The following is a 21831-nucleotide window of genomic DNA, read 5'->3' on the forward strand; positions in this document are numbered from 1 at the left end:
AAAGTATGGAGGTGAAAAAGTAAGACAAAGTAATCCAAGTTATTTATCATTAAAATAATTTTATTTTTAAAAAATCTCATTTCTTCTAATTATTTGGTTTTCATATAAAAACCCAGGATCTCAAAACATCCCTGATAATGTAAGGGATCAGATGAAAGACTGAATTAGCTTCATGGGGTTCCTAAACTTTATATAGATCAGGATGCAACCTTCTTAGTATAAAAACCCACAGTGAAGCGAAGTCTTCTGATGCCCAGGAACTAGCTGGGGACAACCCAGAAGCCCTAATGTCCTAGTATCAAAGCAACTGGTTGAACACATTTCACCAATTATCTCTTAAAATACACAAAAAAGACGAAATGGAAATTCTAGAATTAAAAAGTCCAATGACTGAAATAAAAAGTTCAACATATATGCTTAACAACAGGTAGGATGGTCAAAGAGCCAGAGATCTAGAAGACAGATAAGTAAAAATTATATCATTTGAGGAACACAAAGAAAAAGAATAAGGAAAAAATGAATAAAGCCCTAATGACCTGTGAAACAATGTCAAACAGTCCATCATATTTTAATTGGACACTAACAGGCAAAAAGAGAAAATGGGCCAAAATTTTTAAAAAGAAAATAATAATAAAAAATATCCCAAATTTGTACAAAAACCTCTTCTTATTGATCCTAGAAGTTCCAAGCAGAGAAAACACACGCACACGCGCGCGCTCTCTCTCTCTATGCTGAGATACACCATAGTCAAACTGCTAATCTAAAGAGAAAATTCTTGAAAGTTGCGAAAAAAAGGGGATGGGGTGGAGGTCGAAAGGTGCACATAACATACAGGGCAATAAAAATATGAATGACAGGTGACTTTTCACCAGAAATAATGGAGGCCAAGGACAACAAAACATTTTCAAAGTTCTAAGAGGTGGGGAAGACCCTGCAAACTCAAGATTTCACATTCAGAAAAGTATTCTGAGGATGAAATAAAGATCTTTTCAGATAAACAAAAGCCTACAAAATGTGTTGCCTACAGACCTGCACTTTCTTATAAATGCCAAAGGATACTGTTAGGTTATAAAGGAGAAAGATACCAGATTGAAACCTGGATTTACAGAAATGAAAATTAGAAAAGGTAAAAAATTAGGAAATTATTTTCTTCAACATAATTTCTTTTAAAGCAGTACTGTTTAAAGCAAATAAAACAAATCTTAAGGTGGGCTTTATGATATAACTAAAAGTACAAAGTATGACAATAGCACAAAGAAAGAGATAGGTAGATCAATGGAATTATATTGTCATAAGGTTATTGTGTGCATAAAATAGATGGGAAGAGGTAAATAGTAAGTAGTATGAAGTGTAAGGTGTGAAGTGAAAGGTGGTAATATTACCTCTAAATAGACTTTGATATGTTAATAGTACATTGTTAAGCCCCAGAATGACTACCAAAAATTAATAAAAAGAACATAACTAAGAATTCACTAGATAAAATAAAATAGAATAGTATATACTTTTGATTATCCCCAAAAGTTGCAGAAATAAAGCAATACAGGAACAAAAGAAAACCAGCAATCATACCACTAGGGAAAAATTTACTATGGATTTAAAGATCACGATCTAAAATTGGGGCCTATCAAGTTGTCTTAAGGACAAAGATAATGCATGTAAAATAGCTCCCTAATCTGTAAAGTAATATACAAATACAGACATTATTATTAATTCATATCAACAATTCTGGTTCAGCCAGCTGATGTCCTCCTGAGGAAGAAAATTACAACATCTTAGTCTGAAGAATCAAAAACTACAATTGTGTGGCTTTGAAAACATCTTCCAAAAACAAATTAACTGCCAACTTCACGATATCCTAAAACAAAGATTAATTTTAGAGAGAGAAAAACAGTGTGTCCAATTGAATAATAGGCAGCATTCTTAAATGACAGTGATCAAATAACACAGATAATTTAAAAACTTCAGGAAAATGAAGGTAATCAAAATATAGAAAATGCATCAGAAATAAAGGTATGTCAAAGACCAACAATAGCCTAAATGTCATTAATTATTACAAAACATTTATCACTTCAAATAAAATACATTTTAATTTATTCGATAGAAATTTTATATCAACACAAAATACCCTGCTTTATCGCACACTGTCTTTTAACAGCCCCTAGATTTAACTAGCCTAGTAAAAATGCCATTGTCTCGATAGGTATAAATAAACCCAAGAAGCTAATTATTAATTTCATATTCCCGGGGAAAGCAGTCCCTATGATAAATAGCCTACTATTCCAAATGGCTAAATCTGTATGTTTTGTGTTTTAACTAACCCCACTGCCAAGTACATATGCTCATTGGTAAAGGGAATCACCGTAGACTATTCGCTACTCTTCCTTAGCTCTCAAGCATGCCATTTCAGAAGCCTAACATAGTACCGGATCCCATTTGCCCCTGACTTCTTTGGTTCATACTATGTTTCAATGTTTTTTTACTCTTCCAGTTTAGATTTAGCAATTCGGTTTAAAAGAGATTTTTAAACCTTCGACATCTTAGAATGCTGCTCCTTGTAACTGTCTATAGCTCCAAGGCACAGCCTTTGCATGCACCATAGATAGAGTGAACATATTTCCCAATCTCAGTCTTGGTTTATGCCTGCTGCCTAAGCATAATTAAGAATAACACCCTCTTTCATTCTCAGAAGTTTCTAGTTGGGACAAAAGGTCAGACAGTCACTTTTCTCAGGCAACAAAAATTGGTTATGAACAGTCAAAATACACAGGAGGCACTCAAAGGCAGGCAGTTTGGCTGGCCAGGTGGCTGAATGTATAGACATAAACTATTCCAACGCCAGCTCAAGTCCCTGAAACATCAAACGAATGGATGTTTCTATTACTTTTAAATATATTGACTATCAAATTACCTTAAGTGTTGCCCAGGAGAGATCATTAAGGAATTTAACTCTTGTCTTATATCTCAGTATATGTCAAATTAATTACTAAGTTTGTTTAAAAGAACTTGATGGTCAAATGAACTTATGACTGGCAACAACCCACGTGTTTCGAATGTTGATTAAACTGTGATAAATCCATCTAATGGAATATATAAAATAAAATGGAACTGCTGATACAACAACATGGATGGATAGCAAACGCATTATGCTAAGTGAAAGATGCCAGACTTGAAGAGCCACCTACCTACTGTATGAGTCCTGTTTATACGAATTTCTGAACAAGGCAAAATTATAGGGACAGAAAACAGATCAATACTAGTTTTGCCAGGGCTTGGGCAGGGGATGGGGATGGGAGATGGGCTGACTACCAAGGGACAATACTGTTCTGTATCTTGATTGTGGTGATGGTTACACTGTATGTATTCGTCAAAACTACTGAATTTATACACCAAAGAGTAAATTTTACCATATATACCTTTTAATAATTAATTTGTGGGCAAAATATTATTTTAAAAAAGTAGTTTAGATGGCGGGGGGGGGGAGGCCAAAAACCATAACAAAATGTTATCTCCCACCCTCAGGAAGAAAACAGAATACTGTGTATGCAAACAAAAGGCAGCTTTAACTAAACTGTTGTGACCAACAGTGTATATATTGTCACAGCTCTGGGCCAGCACTTCTTTCCTTTCTGTGGTGTTCTCTCTGAATTGGTCCCTCATCTCTTATCTAACTCAATCCTTCAGACCATCTCTGAATGCCTATACTTACTCTAGGCTTTCTAATCTTGGTTTGTCTGATGGACTGTTTCACATTCATAATACACCTTTGCCTTAACATGCACTCCTTGGCACTGATTCATTTCTTCATTCTTGGACCTCATTTTAATACTTACATTAATTCCCTTAATTCCTTATTCTCTCTCAACTTTGTTCTGATTAGTCCCTCAGTTAAACCTGATCATGTCTTCTCCTCAGCCTTTAACCACAATTCTTACTTACCATGAATTAAAGTCACAAAGGTTAGTAATTTCAACTAACCTTAAAGTGCTTCAGAAGAGGCGAAGTCTAAAGCCTCCCTTGGGAATCCTATCAGTGTTTTTTCACCCCAAGAAGTACGATGTCCTTATTTCTGTCCAACCAAACTCTTGCTTATCTTTAAATTCTACTTCCTATCTGGATTTATACAAAGACACAGAAAAGAGGTCAATTTTTTCCTCACAAAAATCATGTATCAAAGATAAGTATTAAAATTACATTCATATCTTCCTTCTTCAGGGTACATATCTATGATTCCTGCAACACCATTTATCACTTAATGTTATACCTTATGTTCTCTTAAACTTCTCTGGTTTCTCTACATCTTCCTACAAATAAAGTAACCAAAACAGGATACCAACAAATAACAAATTATGAATAAATACAACACAATACTAACAGGGCCAAACACACACACACACACACACACACACACACACACACACACACACTTTGGAAAAAAGAGATCAATCATGTTATGGTCCCTACACTATGAAAGAGGACAAGAATAAAAAAAAAATCATGCTCTCAAAACTTCCAAAAGTTAATTCTCTAGCAATGACTTTGTTTCCTCACTAACCAGAAGACGCCAATCTTCACAGCCACTGAGCCTTTACAACCTTCCTGTTTCCAGGCAAGAAAAAGCTACCCGCCCCCACACACACACAAAAGGGGCTATTATAAATCCATTATAGTTATCTCTCCAAGAACAAGCAGGTGGCCTTCATGAGTTCTTAAACTTCTTTCCTATCATCTTGGCCCTATTAGAGCCCACTGCTGCCAATTAACTATGCAATTGTTGAAACTATTTCCTATCATCTTTTCTTTCCTTTAAAGTCAAAAGTATGATTTTTCTGAGCTGGAGAAGAGGGATTAAGGTTGAGAAAAGATTAAGTGGAAAGCAAAGAAAAAGACCTCTATATTTTTAAACTAAATTTAGCTGATAGAATTTATTTTTCCATAATGTAAGCAAAATATTTACCTTCAAGATAATTAAGCAGGTGTATGTAAACTGCAAAATAGGAAGACTTTAAAAAAAAATTAGATCAGAAAACCAGACCAAAATACAGAAAATAAAGCTAATAAAAAGAGAGACGATAAAAAAACAGGAATAAAAAAATAGAGACAGACTGCAGGATGCAGAAACAGGGTTGTAATCAAGAAAAAAGAAAATAGAAAGCTGTCCCAAAAAACATAGTGGAGTTATGGGTGCAAAATATAATTTTATGTTCCTTTTTAAAAGAAACAATAATGTGGTTGTTTGAAATTAGTTCCAGGGAACAGAAGAAAATGAACGTCAGACCGGTCATCATACACATGGGAGGATATCAATTATTAAGGGCTTTTATGACAATAGCTTCTGGAAAATGAAGTATTATGTTAGAATAAATAGCTGTATAAAAAACATCTGTAATTCAATAATATGCTTTAAGCTTAGGCTGGCTTTTAAGCTTAGGCTACCTTTCAGTTAATACACTGAACAGGAAGCTATATCATAAAAATACAAGAAAGATTCTATAAGAGCTACTTCTGCTTCTACCTCTGGGACCCATCTGGGTCATGGCAGTAGCTAGCAAAATCCTAAGGGGTTAAAGTCCACCCCATACCCAAAGACCCAAAACTACTCCCACCCCACCTTGGCTCAATGGTTTTCTCCCACTGTGGTGAGGGTGGTTTTGGAAAAGCTCCTCAAATGCCAGGAAACACTGTAATACAAAAAGAAAAAACAATTCATAAGTACCAAAATTTAACTAACATTTTGGCCTCCCTCTCAAGGAAGATTGAAAGGTTCCTACACTAGTAGAAAAAGCACTAGTCTAGGAACCAAGAAACCAAGTGTATTCTGCTTGTTCGGCACTCACAGACAGTTCCTGTACTCCAGGTGGCTTTGGGGGAGGACACCAACCAGTCTCTTTCTGCTGAATGAGCAGACAGTTAAGACAGAAGCTGCCGATGGCCCTCTCTGCCACTAAATTGGCTGAAAATGCAACCACCAAAGAAGCTAAGGGAGGGAGAGAGACATTCCTAGTGACAAAATTTAAGAATGAGGCTCCAGTTCTTACTGCAGGCATTTTTTCCCTTCAGTTGATCTGTTATAGGTTTCTGTGACTTGCAAATAAGTCTGGCCAATACACTTGGGTTTTAATTCCACCCTGAACCTGGGCAAGTCATTCCTCATTTATTGGCCTCAGCTTTCCTCTTCTACAAAATGGACTAGATCTGAGGTTTTCAACACTTTTTAAACAAAATAATGATTTTATTCATATAAATGTATTTCATAAGGTCCTATTTACTTCTTACCAAAATCATTAAGTATAATGGATATTTAAACCTCATCAAGACTGAAAATAAAAATAACTATATTAGTATAAATGTACTTTGTAAGATTAAATGTGTGATTATGACCAAATTCAATAACAAAGATCTGTTTTGATAAAAACAAAGTCTAAAATTGGAGACAAATGTAAAAATTGAAAGCTTTTACTAACCTTTCGGGGTTCAATTTATCTCTGTACATTGTTTGGGTCGCACATTAGTAAGACAATTGATTCAAAAAGACTAGTTGCAAAAAGTAAGATATGTTCTCCACACCTGCCTTACCCCATGATACTATTTAATTAAAGGTGGAGAAAAGCTTTAAGTTCTGCACAAAAGAAACCTGACCACACAATTAAAAAACAAAACAAAACAAAAAAAAACAGGTCTCCGATTGGTTAGAATTTAGTACAAAATATACTTAACTGTTCATGCACGGGCACTTTACATTTTTTTAAATGATTTAAACCTCATTTAAAAATTAAATCTGAACCAAATGTCTACAGAATCCAATTAATGCCTTCATAGAACTCTAGTAAAATAGATAAACTCTTAAGAACATTTTCAGTCAGATTTATATGTACTCACTGTCCATAGGAAACTGTAATGAAGCAACTGTAAAGTTAAAATTCTTTTTTTTTTTTTATAAAAAATAAAAATTTCACCAACTCCTAGCCACAACCTTGGAGAGTTATAAACACAGACAATAATAAATTGGGTCAAATAAGAGGACTATTATAATAATCTATTCAATCTTATTAAGAACCAACTTGACAGGGCAAATCATAGATGGTGCTATAAAACATTCGTTATTTAAGAGTGCCTGCTTTACAATAGAAATGAGTAACTTTCCATCTCTAATTGTAAATTAACCACCTAGCAGAAGATATTCATTCATTCAACAAGTGTATCCCTTCAGTCCCACCAGCCACTGTGTAAGCAACTGAGGCTAAAAAGTGAACAATATACACGTGACCCCTACCCTCATAATTTAGACTTTGACCTAAGGTCAGTAGGTAACCAATGAAGATTTTAAAGAGTACATACATGATTAGGTTTACATTTTTGAAAGATTGCTGGCCACTATGTGAAAGTTACCATAAACTGGAGGTAGTAACTCCAAGGGTAGAGAGAGATCAGTCAGGAGCTACTGCAATGATGACAAAAAAAAACATTCAAAAGAAGGAACAGCAAACTCATTTGAAATATGTGAGAGGAAAAAAAGCTTCAGAGAAGTAATGCTGCAGCCAGATCTTTAAGGACAAGGAGTAAGTCGGACAAGGAGAAGAAAGGAGTTTGTACATTAAGAGAAGACCATATGAAAGACATGTCTGGGAAACTTCGAGTAGTTCCTCATAGTGGGTCTTGAACGAGGTGAAGCACAGCTGAAAAGGTAGATCAAAAAAAATGTAGTAAAGGGTATTTTGTAAAAGAAACATCTCGAGAACACTGGGGAATACTTTTAAGCAAAGTGATAACATGACCGGGATTATATTTTAGAAAATTTTTTTTCCCAGGGACAGTCAGCTTCAAAAAGACAAGAAGTCTAACCATTCAAACAAGAATGCATGCTTGCTAAGAGATAAAATGATTCAAAGTGCTAATCTTTGTGACAACCAAATATGGTCCAACCAAGTACTCTGGGCTTAGAAACCAAGTAACTAGTACTGCAGTGTAGTTGACATGGCTATTGAAACAAAATAAAACAACAAAAAAGGAAAATCTGTCGATAAAATACTAAAAATGTAATGATGGCTGGAGATAAATGGAATGAAGAAGAAAAAACAGCAACTAAGAAAACAGGGAAATAACAAAGAATTTTATTTTAGGGTGAGAATTACTTCCACTTGTCAATTACACACAAATCCACTTCTTATATGTAATAAGATTAATAAACTGTGGTTCCTGACAAACAGTTCAAAAACCAAATTTAATTTAATACATACACTTAAGAAAACAACCAAACAAAAACCATGTTAGAAACAGCAAACTAACACAGATGACCAGTTCAATACTAGCTAGTTTCCCACAGCTTAAAAAGAAAGCTCTCCCTGCCTGGCTGGTCCTTGAAACATACCAACTAAAATAGGGGTGGGAGTGGGGGTGGGAGCGTAGAATGGGGTGAAGGACTTGCTATTTCACAAATGTTCCTAATCAATGAACTTGAATTATCTCATTCCAATTCTTTCTCTTTATTTAACAGATATAGCTTAGATATAAACGTGACAAGATATAATGAAGAATCCAATTATTAAAAAATAAATAAATCCTACCTTTCCGGGGTCATCCTTGGATCGAGGCACTTTAAGGAAACACTTGTTCAGCGACAGATTATGTCGTATGGAATTCTGAAATTAAAGAAGAAAAACCATATATTGTCATTGGCATCCAAAAACAACACCCACCTTTAAAAACAGAATCAGAAATCTAAATATCTCTATGCACTGGAATACAATTTAAAATGGAATAAGCTTTTTAAATGAGCTTCAAATTCACACCTTTCTGATTTTCAAACCATGGATGAAATGCTAAAAAGAGAAGTAATTATTGGAAAAGAGTTTCTAATGGATATTACCAAACTCCAAATAATAAAACATGTGTCACATTTTAAATGTTTATTAAGACCTTTTAATGATGTAGGAAGATGCCTATGATTAATGCTAAATATGAAATGCCAAATATAAAATTATATATATTATGACTTTGTGATTCATTCATTTGTTCATTCATTAATTCTCTGAAACAAGCCAAAGCTATTCTAAATGGAATTAAAGGTGTTATTTTGCTCTTTTATGCAATGTTTGAATGATCTATAAAGCATATGTACTATCACTTTTTAATGAGTTAAAAAAAAAAATTCCACTGCTCCATTACAAGAGGATATAGACACCAATTAGGTTCTCAGTGCTACCTGTAAAAAAGAAAAAACGGAAAGACACTGGCTACAGAGAGCTAGCAAGAACATTTAGGTTCCACGATGTAGTAGAAAGAGTCACCAACTTAGATGGCAGGAAAAGGCACTTGGAGACCTGGAGAAACTGTGAAATAGGAAATTTTCCATGAATAAGTAGGACTGTATCACCGTTTTTACAAAAAACACCCAAAAGCCATTTCTTCTTAATGAAATGCTCCAAGATCCATTCCATAATTATGTTTGTTCCAAAATGGCCAAGTTATGTGGTGGAGAGATCCTCCAATTGCATTTAGCCACCACTCAGAATTTTGGGAGGTTGTTTTTTGGCATAATGTCTATTTTATTTTTAATATAAAATTCAAAACTCTAACAACAATGCCTATATATTAAAACTTCCCCTCAAGAGGCAATATTGGGATTAAAGAAGTTTTTAAAAGATGAATATAAATTCAATTCTAGCTTATTACCAAAACATCAATTTAAAACATGAATGGGAGTTCCAGTTCTGCTTAGGATATAAACAGCTACAAAGAATGATGCTCTCTCCTAAACAATGAAAAAATAATGAGTTAGCTAAAAAAAAAAAAAAGAAGAAAAAAAAAGATCATAATTATTTTTGAGCTGCATCAGAGCTGAGGTTGCAAGGCAGTTCCAAAAAATGAAATTCCTAAGAGGGATAAGCCCATACAATGAGAAAGAGGACAAACCTTTTGGCAGAGCATGGGAGAAAGAAGTGGCCACCATGCAACCATGCAAGAAATTAAGATAAAATCTGAAAAGCCAAGCTGGGGTAGTGTGTCAGTTTAGGGCCCCAGACACAAGAGAAGTTCCCACTCACTCTCAAGCTCTTCCTCATGGCCTCCACCATATGCTCACAAGAAAGACTGGGGGGTAAGAAAGAAGACCAAAGACGGTCTTCTTTATGACACAGGCAAGAAAAGAAATATTGACAGCCACAGCGGGAGACAAAGTCCCACCCCCTTCTATAGATTTTACGAAGCCAAAAACTTAAGTTTGAGGTAGAGGAAGCAAAACCTTTCACTCATAAGACTCTGGCAAAGATTGCTTCTGAGGAAAGAATGAAAACAAAACCCTTTTGCTTCTAAGAATAGGAAATCCTTTCCCAGGACACAGGCAAAGATCTACTGCTAACAGAGGAAGATAGAAGCAAAATCCTCTTACCTCCAGGACAAGTGTCAGAAACTGTCTTGCTCCCAAGATCCTATGCCAATATACTATTCAAGGTTGAGGTCAGCAATAGCTGAGGGAGGGGCAAAAAACTCCCACCCAAAAGTAACAACAGACATAAAACTAGTTGGCTGAAGGAAAGAAACACTGAAAAGGCCCCACTCCCAAGTCCAAGGGCCTGAGTAAGACTAAGGCTGAACAAAGACAACAGAGAAAACCTCTAGCCCCTACCACAAGTCTAGCAGTGAATAACAAGAAGTCCACTGATAGAGAAAGGGCAAGAGCATGGAGAGACCCATAGCTGTAGCAAGGTGAGGAGAGACAATTAAAATCTGACAAGAAAGCAGGAAAACTGAGAAAGCCCTATAGCACATAAGCCCCCTACTCCAAGCATAAGGTAATAGGAGCCTACTGGTAGAGGAATGTAAAGTCTGTGGTACACTGAAGGTAAAGATACCAACAACAAAACCCAAATCCAGCTCAAGTACTGATAGATTAATTCAACTACCCACATTAATGACCTTGGACAATTGATGCCTATCTATTTACAAGTATAAATACTATTTACCTCATTCTCTACCATTCTTCTACACATATATCTAGTACTCAGTCAAAATCTTAAGACATATAGAAGAGGGGGGGAAAACCCACTGTCAAGAGATAATCGATAAAAACCAACTGAGAGATGATTCAGGTGGTAGAACTATCAGACAAGAACTTTAAGATAATTATGACTAATATGCTCAAATGCCAAGAAGAAAAAAGTAGACAACTTGCAAAAAGAGATGGGTAATTTCAACAGAGATGTGAAAACTATGAGTCAAATGTAAATGAAAGAAGTAGAACACATGAGCAAAGATCAAGAATTCCCTAGATGGGCTCATCAGCAGATTGGACACAACTAGGGAAAGGCTCTGATATCTTGAGGATAGATCAACAGAAATCATCTAAACTGACACTGACACACACACGTGCATGTGTACACACACACATTTTTTAAAAAATCATCCAAGGCTGTGAAACATACAAAGTAATGAGTCTCAGAAGGAGAAAAGAAAAAGAACAAGGCAGAAAACCATGTGAATTAGCAACCAAGACTCTCCCTAAAATAATGCAAGGCATCAAATCACAGATGTAGGAATTTCAGAGAACACTAAGCAGAATAAATTAAAAATGCACACACCTACATTCATTACAGTCAAAATGCTTAAAATCAAACTGAAGAGAATATCTTAGAGGCAACGAGGGAAAAAAATAAAGATGTACATGGAGAAATAAATTATGGTACCAAATGGAAACTAAAATTTACAAAAACAAAAAAACAAAAAATGAGGAGTTTCAGAAACTCTAAAAATGAAAGTAAATTAAAAAAAACACTTTGTTATTTATAATGCCTTGAAAAGATGATTGTCTACAACAAACAAAAAAATTAATTATGGGGTTTAGAACATGTAAAAGTAAAATGTATGATACTGCAGCACAAAGGGGGGGGGGTCAGAAGAATTAGAATTTTAAGGTTCATAAAGTTTTTACACTGTACAAAAAATCCTGTATTTGAAGGTAGAATGGAACAAGTAAAAGATGTGGCAAACCATACAGCAATTACTAAAACAAAATTTAGGAAGAGGTATAATAAAATAAAAGTGGAGATAAAAATGGATTCATAAAAAATACTTAGTCCAAATCTAAGAGACAAGAAAAAGAAAGAACCAATCAGACAAACTGGAGTTCATCTACCCATCTTTAAAGTCCCAGATGGGCTGGGGGCGGGTATCAAGATGGTCAGAAGAAATCAAGACAGTCATATTTTCAAAATGGTTTCAGGTGAAGAACACATTTCTACTTTGGTATCCTCTTCTAAAACGCTGAAATGTTAGAAATCTTCATGGCTCTGCCCTATGTCCTTTTTTCATTTCTACATTTGCTACCTAAGCAATCTCATCTACAGTCATGGCTTCAATGACTTCAATGACTATCTGACACTTAAATCTACCTTGATCTCAAAACTAGACCTTTCTCTTGCATTCCTAACGTATTTTCAACAATCTTCTAGATATCTCCAGAAACACCTCAAATTCAACATGTTTTAAACTAAACCAATCTTTAACCCTAGTGTGATCTTCTTCCAGTTTTCCCAACTCTTGTTATTACCCCAGTCCAGGACACCAGTCTCACCAAAACCAGTACGACAGCTACCTAAGAATCACCCTTTGCCTTCCTCAATTTGTCCCATCTCCACCACTCTCCACCTTGCAGGCAGTTATCTCTTCACAAAGTGAATCTGATGTTACCCTGTCACTTAAAACTTTTCAATGACTTCCCATTGCATTTCAGATATAATCCAAAATCCTTAACAAAGCCTCCAAAGGCTCTTCCCCCTCCCGTGTTTTCTCTCAACTCTAGGCTTTCCATTTATTGCTCCCATTGCAAAGACTACTACCCTCAGCTTTATTTACTTCATCCCTTCATCTGAGTCTACTCGACTTTCAACTTTCCTTGGTTTAAATATCAGTTCTTTAAGGAAGTCCTTTTTGCTTTCATATATTATTAGGTTAGGGCTCACTGCAATAAATTTCCTTATTGCCCTGAATTTCTCATCACACTTGCAATAATTTGTTTAATGGTCTTCCATCTCCACATTGTATTCTATACTAAAATGTAAGTAGGCTCCATGAGGATAGGGACTTCGTCTATCAACTCAGAACTCAGAGTACAATGCTTTACATATGGTAATCACAAATGTGTTTTTAAAAAATACAAAAAGTTTATTTAGAAAGTTAAAAACAACCAGAGAAATACAAAAGCCAAGACATGTACACACACACACAAAAGAAAAGAGATTACTTCAGATCTCACAACTTGGGCAGATCCTACCTCTAAGAATCCCAAGAAAAAAAGTTGGAAGAATAGAGAGGTAGAAATAACTAGGATGGTCCAGGTTAACCTGAAAAACATGACCCAGGTTAAATAACTGATCAAGGCATACTGGTTGGCCTTGAAAACACCAGCCCCAAAAGGAGTTTCTCAAAGGACAATCTACTTGAACTAGAATCACTTGAGATGAATTTAACACAGATTCCTAGGCTCCATCCGGTATTATTAATTCAAAATCTCCAAAGTTGTTGAAACAGGAATCTAAATTTTAAAAACGCCCTAAGTGATTTTTATTTTAAGGTTGAGTTTAAATTGGCACTTCCAATTCCAATCAACCACCACATTCCTACCTGTATTTCTCTTCTCGTACTGAGAGCCCTGGTTCTCCAAAACATCAATACATGTACTCATCTGTTCTACTCCACCATGCACATAAAACAGTTTTAGAATTGCTTGCAACTTCTCCACTTCTTTTCTTTGGGTTATTATTGGAGGTAAAGATTGACTCTAGAAAAATATCGCTACCAAAGACAATCTACTACGTTCGTGATTTCTTTGTGATTCTTTTCAACTTTTAGTATATATCCCAAGAAGGTATAATCAGAACGCTCATTTCGAAGTGCCTTGATTTTTTTTGCTGTGTGATTATATTACCCATTTGATATGATGTAAGGCTTATTTGTTTCTACTTACATTCAGTTTTAAGGTTTCTGTTTTCCATCTTTTTTTATTTTCTATGTATTTTGGGGGTTTCTTAAATGTATAAAACACTTATATGGTTCAAAACTATACAAAAAGGTATACTCAAAATCCTCCCTTCTATATCCCTTCTATCTCAGTTTCATCCATCCCCTATAAGTAACTATGTTTATTTCTACTTTATTATTCCTAAATTTCTTTTTATAACAATAAGCAAATACATAATACATTTTTATTTTTCCCTACATAAAAAGTAGCAAATACACCCCCACATACACATACCACTCTTATGTATTTTTCTTTTTATTACCCTATACTCCAGCAACACATTAATTTATGGAAAATTCAAAGAGTGTTTTTAAATTCTTATGGAATATTCGAAGTTATTTTTAATATGTAATCTCTCTTCAATGCCCTGGCACAAAATGAAAGGGAGTTTTATCTACATTTTAAAATTCTATTTGAATCCTTTTGGGTGACCATGACATTTTATCCTCTGGGTGACTTTAGTTGCCTCTCCATTTCTGGGAAGGTGGTTCACAATTACTTTAGGATCTTTTTTCCACCCTCCTTCAAACAATGCAAACTAACTTCACGAATACTAAATGACATCTCATTTTCACCTAACTCATCTCCTCTATACCTGAACAAGATATAGTGAGCAAAGATTGCAGGAGTGTACTAAACAAATCTAAGGACAGTGAATGGGAAGTAAAAACTGAAAAGAAAGCTAGGACCTGAACAAATGAAGAGAAAAACCAGTTTTCATTTGTCTCCATTTGAAATGCTCAAAACATTTCTATGTTTACAAAAATAAATCTAAAGGTGATCATGGCAAATTCTAGGTACCTAAAATGGTGTGGAAGAAACCTTTTAAAAAGAATAATTATTAAGCAGCAATCTCTGGAAACATCAAGGTCTGCCTAAAGCAACAGAATGGACCAGATAATCTCTCTGGTGTGTTTTATAGTTCTAAAAGTAACACGATCCTTCTCCATCTATCCCTATTTCTTCTCTTTTACTTCTTTCTTCATTGTATCTAAACCAAGTACCTTCCAGTTGAAACTATTACTTATTTCTAATCCAGTTTCAGACCATGACCTGGGCTGGCCAGCAGCAAGAAATTCAGCAAACTGGATCTGACACTCTCAGGTGTATTTACACTTCAGCAGAAGCTGTGGTCAGACAGGTAAATGAGCTATATAATCAAACTTTATATACTATTCAAATCAGACCAAGCTCTTAGCTTAGCATTCATATATTCATGGGATCTCTACAGTTTGGTTCCATCTTAATTCTTCTGCTCTCTACTAAGAACCCCTATAACCAACTATTTCCTAGGAGTTATTTAAAAAACCTCCTCAAATCTTAGTCTTCTTCAAAATATAGCTAAATACCATTTCCTCAATGGTTTTCTAATGCTTCCCTTCCTTGTAGTCTCATAGTACTCAGTCCTTGTGCCGCTTACTTTAAAACCTCATCACACTTCCCATAAGTTCTTCTAAACTTACAGCAATTAACTACACCCTTCGTTTAAACTTTTTACTTGGTCACACATATACTGGATATTTTTATGACTTACACACAGTAGGTGCTCCCAATTAGTCAACTCTAGCACAGCATTCTATATTTCTCTATAACAGAGCTTTTTATATAGCATCATAATTACTTGTTTATATGCATCCTCCTTATTCATTCAGTATAGATTTTAAGCTTCCTTCGGGGCCCTGTGCTAAGTTTCTCAGTACTGCCAAAGACTAAAATACCGCTCACAAGACTATATAGTAAATAAATTCTTTTCAAATTAATAAATGAAAGACTAAATAAGCTGAAAAGAGGATATAATCTAGACCAGAGATTGCAAATTAGTAGTCTGTAGACTGACCCCAGCCAACAGACTTATATTTGGCCTACACAGTATTTAAGAAAACTGGAATTAATTAATATTAAAAAATTGGGAAATCATACACAAAATACAGATTTCTGACTTTTCTAGGGGAAAAAATTGTAAGATCTGCCATGTGCCCTAAAGGGGAACAAATGACTAGAGCACAGCTGCCCTACATAGATGAGACATAACCTCTTCACATTAGACATGCACTCTTCAGTTGTACCTTTTTTGCTTTACTCACTTGCCACCTGTCTGGCCCCTGCAGGTATGTAGGTTTATAACCAATGATATAGATCCAGGAATTCCTGATGGACTTTCTAAGCTATTTATCCAAATTTTGAGCATTTCTACTACCTAACCAGCATGTTTTCTCAATGCTAAACAGGTTTATCAAATATCCTAGTCTTCCTTCATTCCAAATCTCAATAAAAGGAGTCTACGAACATTAGTGCTTAGTGGTAAAACCTAAAAATACAGCTTAGATGGATTATTACTACTTGCTGATGTTTCTTGATTCATGGGTTAAATTTTATTAAATATTTCTTCAATGAAATATTCTGTTAAGAGTGGACTCTTATTCAAAGTATACTTTTAACAATCATTTCTTATACTGACTGAGTCAGCCAATTAAGAGAAAGTTTACCCTGGCAAACTGAATTCAATAAATATTTATACAGTGTTTGAAAAATTACAGGCCTTGTGTATTGGTTAAGACATGAGCTTTGACACAGGAAATATAGTCAATAATACTGTAATAACTATGTATATTGTCAGATGGGTACTAAACTTATCAGGGTGATCACTCTGTAAGTTATATAAATGTCTAACCATTAGGTTGTATACCTGAAACTAATATAATATTGTATGTTAACTGTACATGATAAATAAATAAACAGATAGATAGATAGATAGACAGACAGACAGACAGACATAAGCTTGAAATCTCCAAATCTACCAAGTCTGGTACCAAATCTTGGCTCTTCCATTCGCTAGCTGAGAAACTCTGAAAAAATTACTTCTCTAAGCCTTAGTTTTCTTGCCTTTAAAATTTAGACAGTAACAGTACTTGCTTCATAATACTGTTGTGTGACTTAAGTAGATAATGATATAAGGTACTTTAGTATATAGTGCCTGGCACACAGAAAATAATAAAAGCAGCTAACATTTGAGTATGAGTACAGAAACAAAAACTAATGAAACAAGATCTCTGAACAAAATCTTTAAGTTCTATAATACTGTTATTAATAGACCATATGGAAAGACGAAAGAGATTACTTCTATAGGGAGAAGAGAGGTAATATATGAGCTGAAAGAATACACAGGATAATGTCAACTAGAAAAAGGACAAAAGAGAGAAAGTCCAAAGAAAAGTAAGAGAAAAACAAAAGCAAGAGAGAAATCAAAATGTTTATTTCCAGGTACAGCTAGTAGGCTGGAATAGGAAGAAGAAAGAATATATAAGAGAGAATTAGCAAAAAAAATAAAGCTAAGAAAGTATCTGGGACCAGGATTCAGGATTTCATTCAAACCACATTTACTGACATTTATTAAAGAGAAGCACTGTGATGGGGCATGGAATAGAATGAGAAAGAGAAAAATTCCCTTCCCTTAAGACACTTTGTTTTCTGTCATAGTGCACCAAACATCATTGGTGCACAATTAATCAGTAAATGTCTTTAATAACTAGCAAAAAAGACAAAGATGTTGAGACAGGAAGGCTTAAGGCAAACAAGACTGACTACCATCTGATGGCAGACCTAACGCTCTATAAACCTCTTCCTCCATTGCACGCATGTAAACCCCACACAGCATACAACTGGGTAATTATTATATAAAAATATAAACATAACATGTGCAGGTACAAAAGAAAATACATTGAATTATTTGTTGTATAACATAAATTAGGCAGGTAATTAATTTGATGATATATAAAAAGCCTAGAAAAGTAACTAGGGATTTTTAAAGAAGTGGTTGATTCTAGGGCTGCAGCAGGTAAGGTAAAGATAAGCCTGGAACATCTTGTGATGCCAGAAAGTTAAAAAGTGCTAAACCAACAAAAGAATGGGGTCATGTCAAAAGGACACAGGAGTCAACCAACCTATAAGAGCTCCCGATGGCCAAGGCTGTAACAATTTGAGTGACAAATAACGGCACAAAGACAAAAATAACCATGAGTGCATACTATTGAGAATAAGTGACTGAATAAATAAATAAAAGGGAAAGGGGTAAGTCTTCTTTACAGAAGATTCCAAATTAAAAAATAGGTAAGGTATGAAGAGAAAAAAAGAAAACCACCACAAGAAAACAGTAAAAACTACTGTATTTATAATCTACCAATGAATGCTAAAATTGAGCAAAAGTTCAAAAAGAAAAGAGTACTTGAATACCCTTAAAATATCTTCCCAAAACATTTATAATTTACAAAGTGAGAAACAGTAATTTTATAGTGGAGAAACCTGGCACATATCACCTTGAGCAAAGAACCAAGGTTAACATTGACAGTAATAAGACATACTGACATCAAGGATGTCAACTGGATATGATACACAGACAAGGGGGTAATACCTTTGCATTATTTTTCCCAAAAATGCATTACCTCACTCTAATCATGAGAAAACATCATATATTTCCAAACTGAGGATCATTCTACAAAATACCTGACAAGTACTCCTCAAAAGTGTCAAAGTCATAAAAGATAAGAAAAGGCTGAGGAACTGTTATGTTACATATTAGAGGAGACTAAGAAGGCACAACAACTAAATGCACTGTGGGATCCTGGATTGGATCTTGGAACATAAAAAGAAATTAGTGGAAAAAGTGATGAAAGCTGAATAAAGTCTGTAATTTACTTAGTAGTTACTAGTACTATTTAATCAAAAGCATGTACCAACATTAATTTTTGGTTTTGTTAAGTGCACTATGGTTATATGTGATGTTAACACAGAGGAAGTGGATAAAGCACATATAGAAACCTTCATAATATTTATGTACTCCCTCTATAAATCAAAAATTCTTTCAAAAGTTTTTTTTTTTAATCTTAGATGATGAAAACAACAGTACTAGTTGCAACACTACTTTTTTTGTTTTGTTTTACATTAGACTCACTATCAACTTAATCTGAACTGTGGGTATTTTTTCCAGTGAATATTACTTATCTCTGCTCTTACTTTATGCTATGTCAGTCCTATAACATAATAAAGTTCTACTATTCTACAAAAAATGGTTTTCCACTTAATTAAAAACACTTAATTTCCTTTAATACCCTGAAAATGACTAGTAATCATAATTTCATCTTTAATTATATAAGCCTCAACAGAGCTTTATCTTCAATAGAAGCCAATATTGTTACTGCTTACAGCATAAAAATAATTTAAATAAAATCCTTACCTTCCAACCACTGCCAGCCTCTCTATAATATGGGAAGTTATCACAAATCCACTGGTAAATCTCACTTAGCGTCATTTTCTTTTTGGGTGAGCTATTAATTGCAAATGTAATGAGGCTGGCATAACTGTATGGAGGTTTCCCATCTTTGTGCTGTTGGACTTCTTCCTGGTCCAGGGTTGTATTTGGGTCAAGGAGTGCATTCTTCTTGGAAATTCCTGCTCCATGTGCATTTTGTGTAGCATCAGATTTTTGGATGGCTGCTCTCATGGTAAGCTGTGGTAACCAGTCCATAGATGTTAGGCTGCTCTCCAGTTCAGATGTCATCCTGAAGGTAAATAGACTCTTTAGTCAGTATCAAGGAAAGAACCCCTGTTTCTCAAAATATCCAATATTCACGAATCTAGGAGTTCCGAAGTGAGGGAAAGCCTGAGTTAAATCTGGAGGGAAGAGACTGAATATGTTAAAGACTAAACCAAACATTTAAGAGATCAACATTTCCAATCGATCTTTTTTCTTAATTTTTTTCCTCTCCAAAAGAACAAATTTGGTTTTTAAATGTTTAAGATACAGAACAATACATACACACAAAGTGTTTCTGATGCCAATCTTTACTCACCAACACCACAGGGCCTTTAGAAACTTAAAGCTATACATCTGGAATTTCTTTTGCACAAATTTAAAAGGAGTCACACAAACAAAAGAACACCAAAAGTAAAGTACAGACAAGAGGTCAGAAAAGTAACTGAGAAATAGGCACAGGAATTTGCCTAGAGGAAAGAGGGTAGAGTTGAGCAGGTGGGAGGTAGGAAAAATAAAGCAGGATAGACAAGAATATCAAGGAGACAAACTAGCTGTGGGAGTAGATTGAACGCAAACTCAAAGACACTGATAAAACAAGAGAAAAGGAGGATAGGCAGTACCAGGCAGTTTCTTTTAAAAAAACAAGTCAGGGAACAAGGTTAAGAAAACTAAAGATCTGGTAACATTGGGTCTAAGAGAGAAAGAAAATCACATAAATGAACAGCAAGAAAAAGAAATATTAAATGCTTGAGGACAGGCTTAACACAAATATCCAGTGATTTGAGTTCTATATTTCACTCCAAGGCTGAAAAATGCAGATCATCATCACCCAAAGAAAGAAAAAAGAAAACCAAAATCTGCCAGGTTAACACATTCTGGAGAAGGGAGGAAGCTGTTCTAAGAATTAAAGATAAAAATACAGAAACTAAGTATGACACTTTACACTGGAATCACTGACTTTCAACAGAAGGCACAGACCATGTTATCCTAAGATCAAAGAAGCAGGAAAAGTGACCCTGACTATAGAGAAGAATGAAAGACTTCTAAGTGATATCAAAACAAAGGAAAAAAATAAACAAACAAGCAAGCAAGCAAGCAAGCAAATGAATGAATGAATGAATGAATGAATGAATGAATGAATAAGAAGCTTAAAAGTACCTCAGTCAAGAGAAAAAAAAATTTGTGGCTAAGAAAATCCCATATAGGGCCCTCATCCCAAATGGCTGCAGGCAAAAAGCAACCTGGATATATGTCCTTAGGATCCTAACCTTGGAGGCAATATAGAATTGATAAAGAGTACGGGCTCTTCAGTCAGGCAGACCAGAGTTCAGGTGCTGATTCTACCAGTTACTAGCTTGAGACAATGAAAATGTTAGTATCTCTAAACTTTTATCTGTAAAATAAAACAACAGTACCTATAGTTAAACTACTACTTTGAGAATTAAATGTGATAACATGCATAAAAGAAACATTCAATGTGTCAGTTAATAATCTTACGCTAAGAGAATCTTGAGAGTGTAGTTATGTACCATAAACCAGATTAAGCATTAGTAATTATAAATCAAGACACAACTCTGAGGATTCTATCTGTACTGTCATTAGAGCCCAATTGTATCCTGTTTTTCAGATATTTGACCCACAGTTTTACCTTTCTCCTTTTCGCAAATTGTTTCCATCTTATATGCATTTCTCTAGAACATGGACTTTAAATTCCTCTATAAAGTGCCTTCGGAAACCTTAAAAAAAAATCTTACCAACCTTCTCTATCTCAGCCAGAAATGCTTGCTCTCAGCATGAAATAAGTTAAAAGAAGTTGTAGAACAAGGAGACAAGAGAATTTAAAGAACACAGAATGTCGACAGAGTAGGCAAAGTACCCTAGAGATTAAGGAGACCAATCCCTTCAATCTAAAGATGAAAAACTAAGGTCTACTGAGGTTAAAGACTAGTTAACAGAAGAACTATAACCAGAGCCCAGATCTGATGCCCAATCCAGTAGTTTTTCTACCATACCTCAACTGTAAAATGAGCTTAATAATCGTACCTACTTCACTGATACACTCAGAACAGTGAATGGTAAATAGTAAGTATTCAATAAATGTTAGCTACTGGTAGTGGCAGTGAGAATAGTAGTTGCTGCTATTATTACATTTCATTCGATAAACATTGGCTATTATTATACTATGCTGTCATCCTATTTGCCTCAATTAAGTCTCCACTGAGTAGCTTTATTTTGTTTAAATTCCCAAAGCAGCCAGTCACATATATTTTCAAAGTTAATACAAAAGCAC

The 21831-nt window shown here is 34.8% G+C and overlaps 1 protein-coding gene across 2 annotated transcripts in view; it reads right to left on the bottom strand.

Moving 5' to 3' along the window:
* FOXJ3 (forkhead box J3) overlaps positions 1 to 21831 on the bottom strand; it is a 109021-nt gene that overhangs the window by 50339 nt on the left and 36851 nt on the right. For both annotated transcript variants that reach the window (XM_016139996.2, XM_016139997.2), the window contains exons 3-4: positions 19242 to 19566; positions 8562 to 8636 (exon numbers count right to left, since the gene is read on the bottom strand). In XM_016139996.2, coding sequence (XP_015995482.1) covers positions 8562 to 8636; positions 19242 to 19566 — 400 coding nt within the window. The remainder of the gene's footprint in view (positions 1 to 8561; positions 8637 to 19241; positions 19567 to 21831) is intronic.

This window comes from Rousettus aegyptiacus, unplaced genomic scaffold (assembly GCF_014176215.1).
Source record: "Rousettus aegyptiacus isolate mRouAeg1 unplaced genomic scaffold, mRouAeg1.p scaffold_m13_p_1, whole genome shotgun sequence".
Classification (NCBI taxonomy): domain Eukaryota; kingdom Metazoa; phylum Chordata; class Mammalia; order Chiroptera; family Pteropodidae; genus Rousettus; species Rousettus aegyptiacus.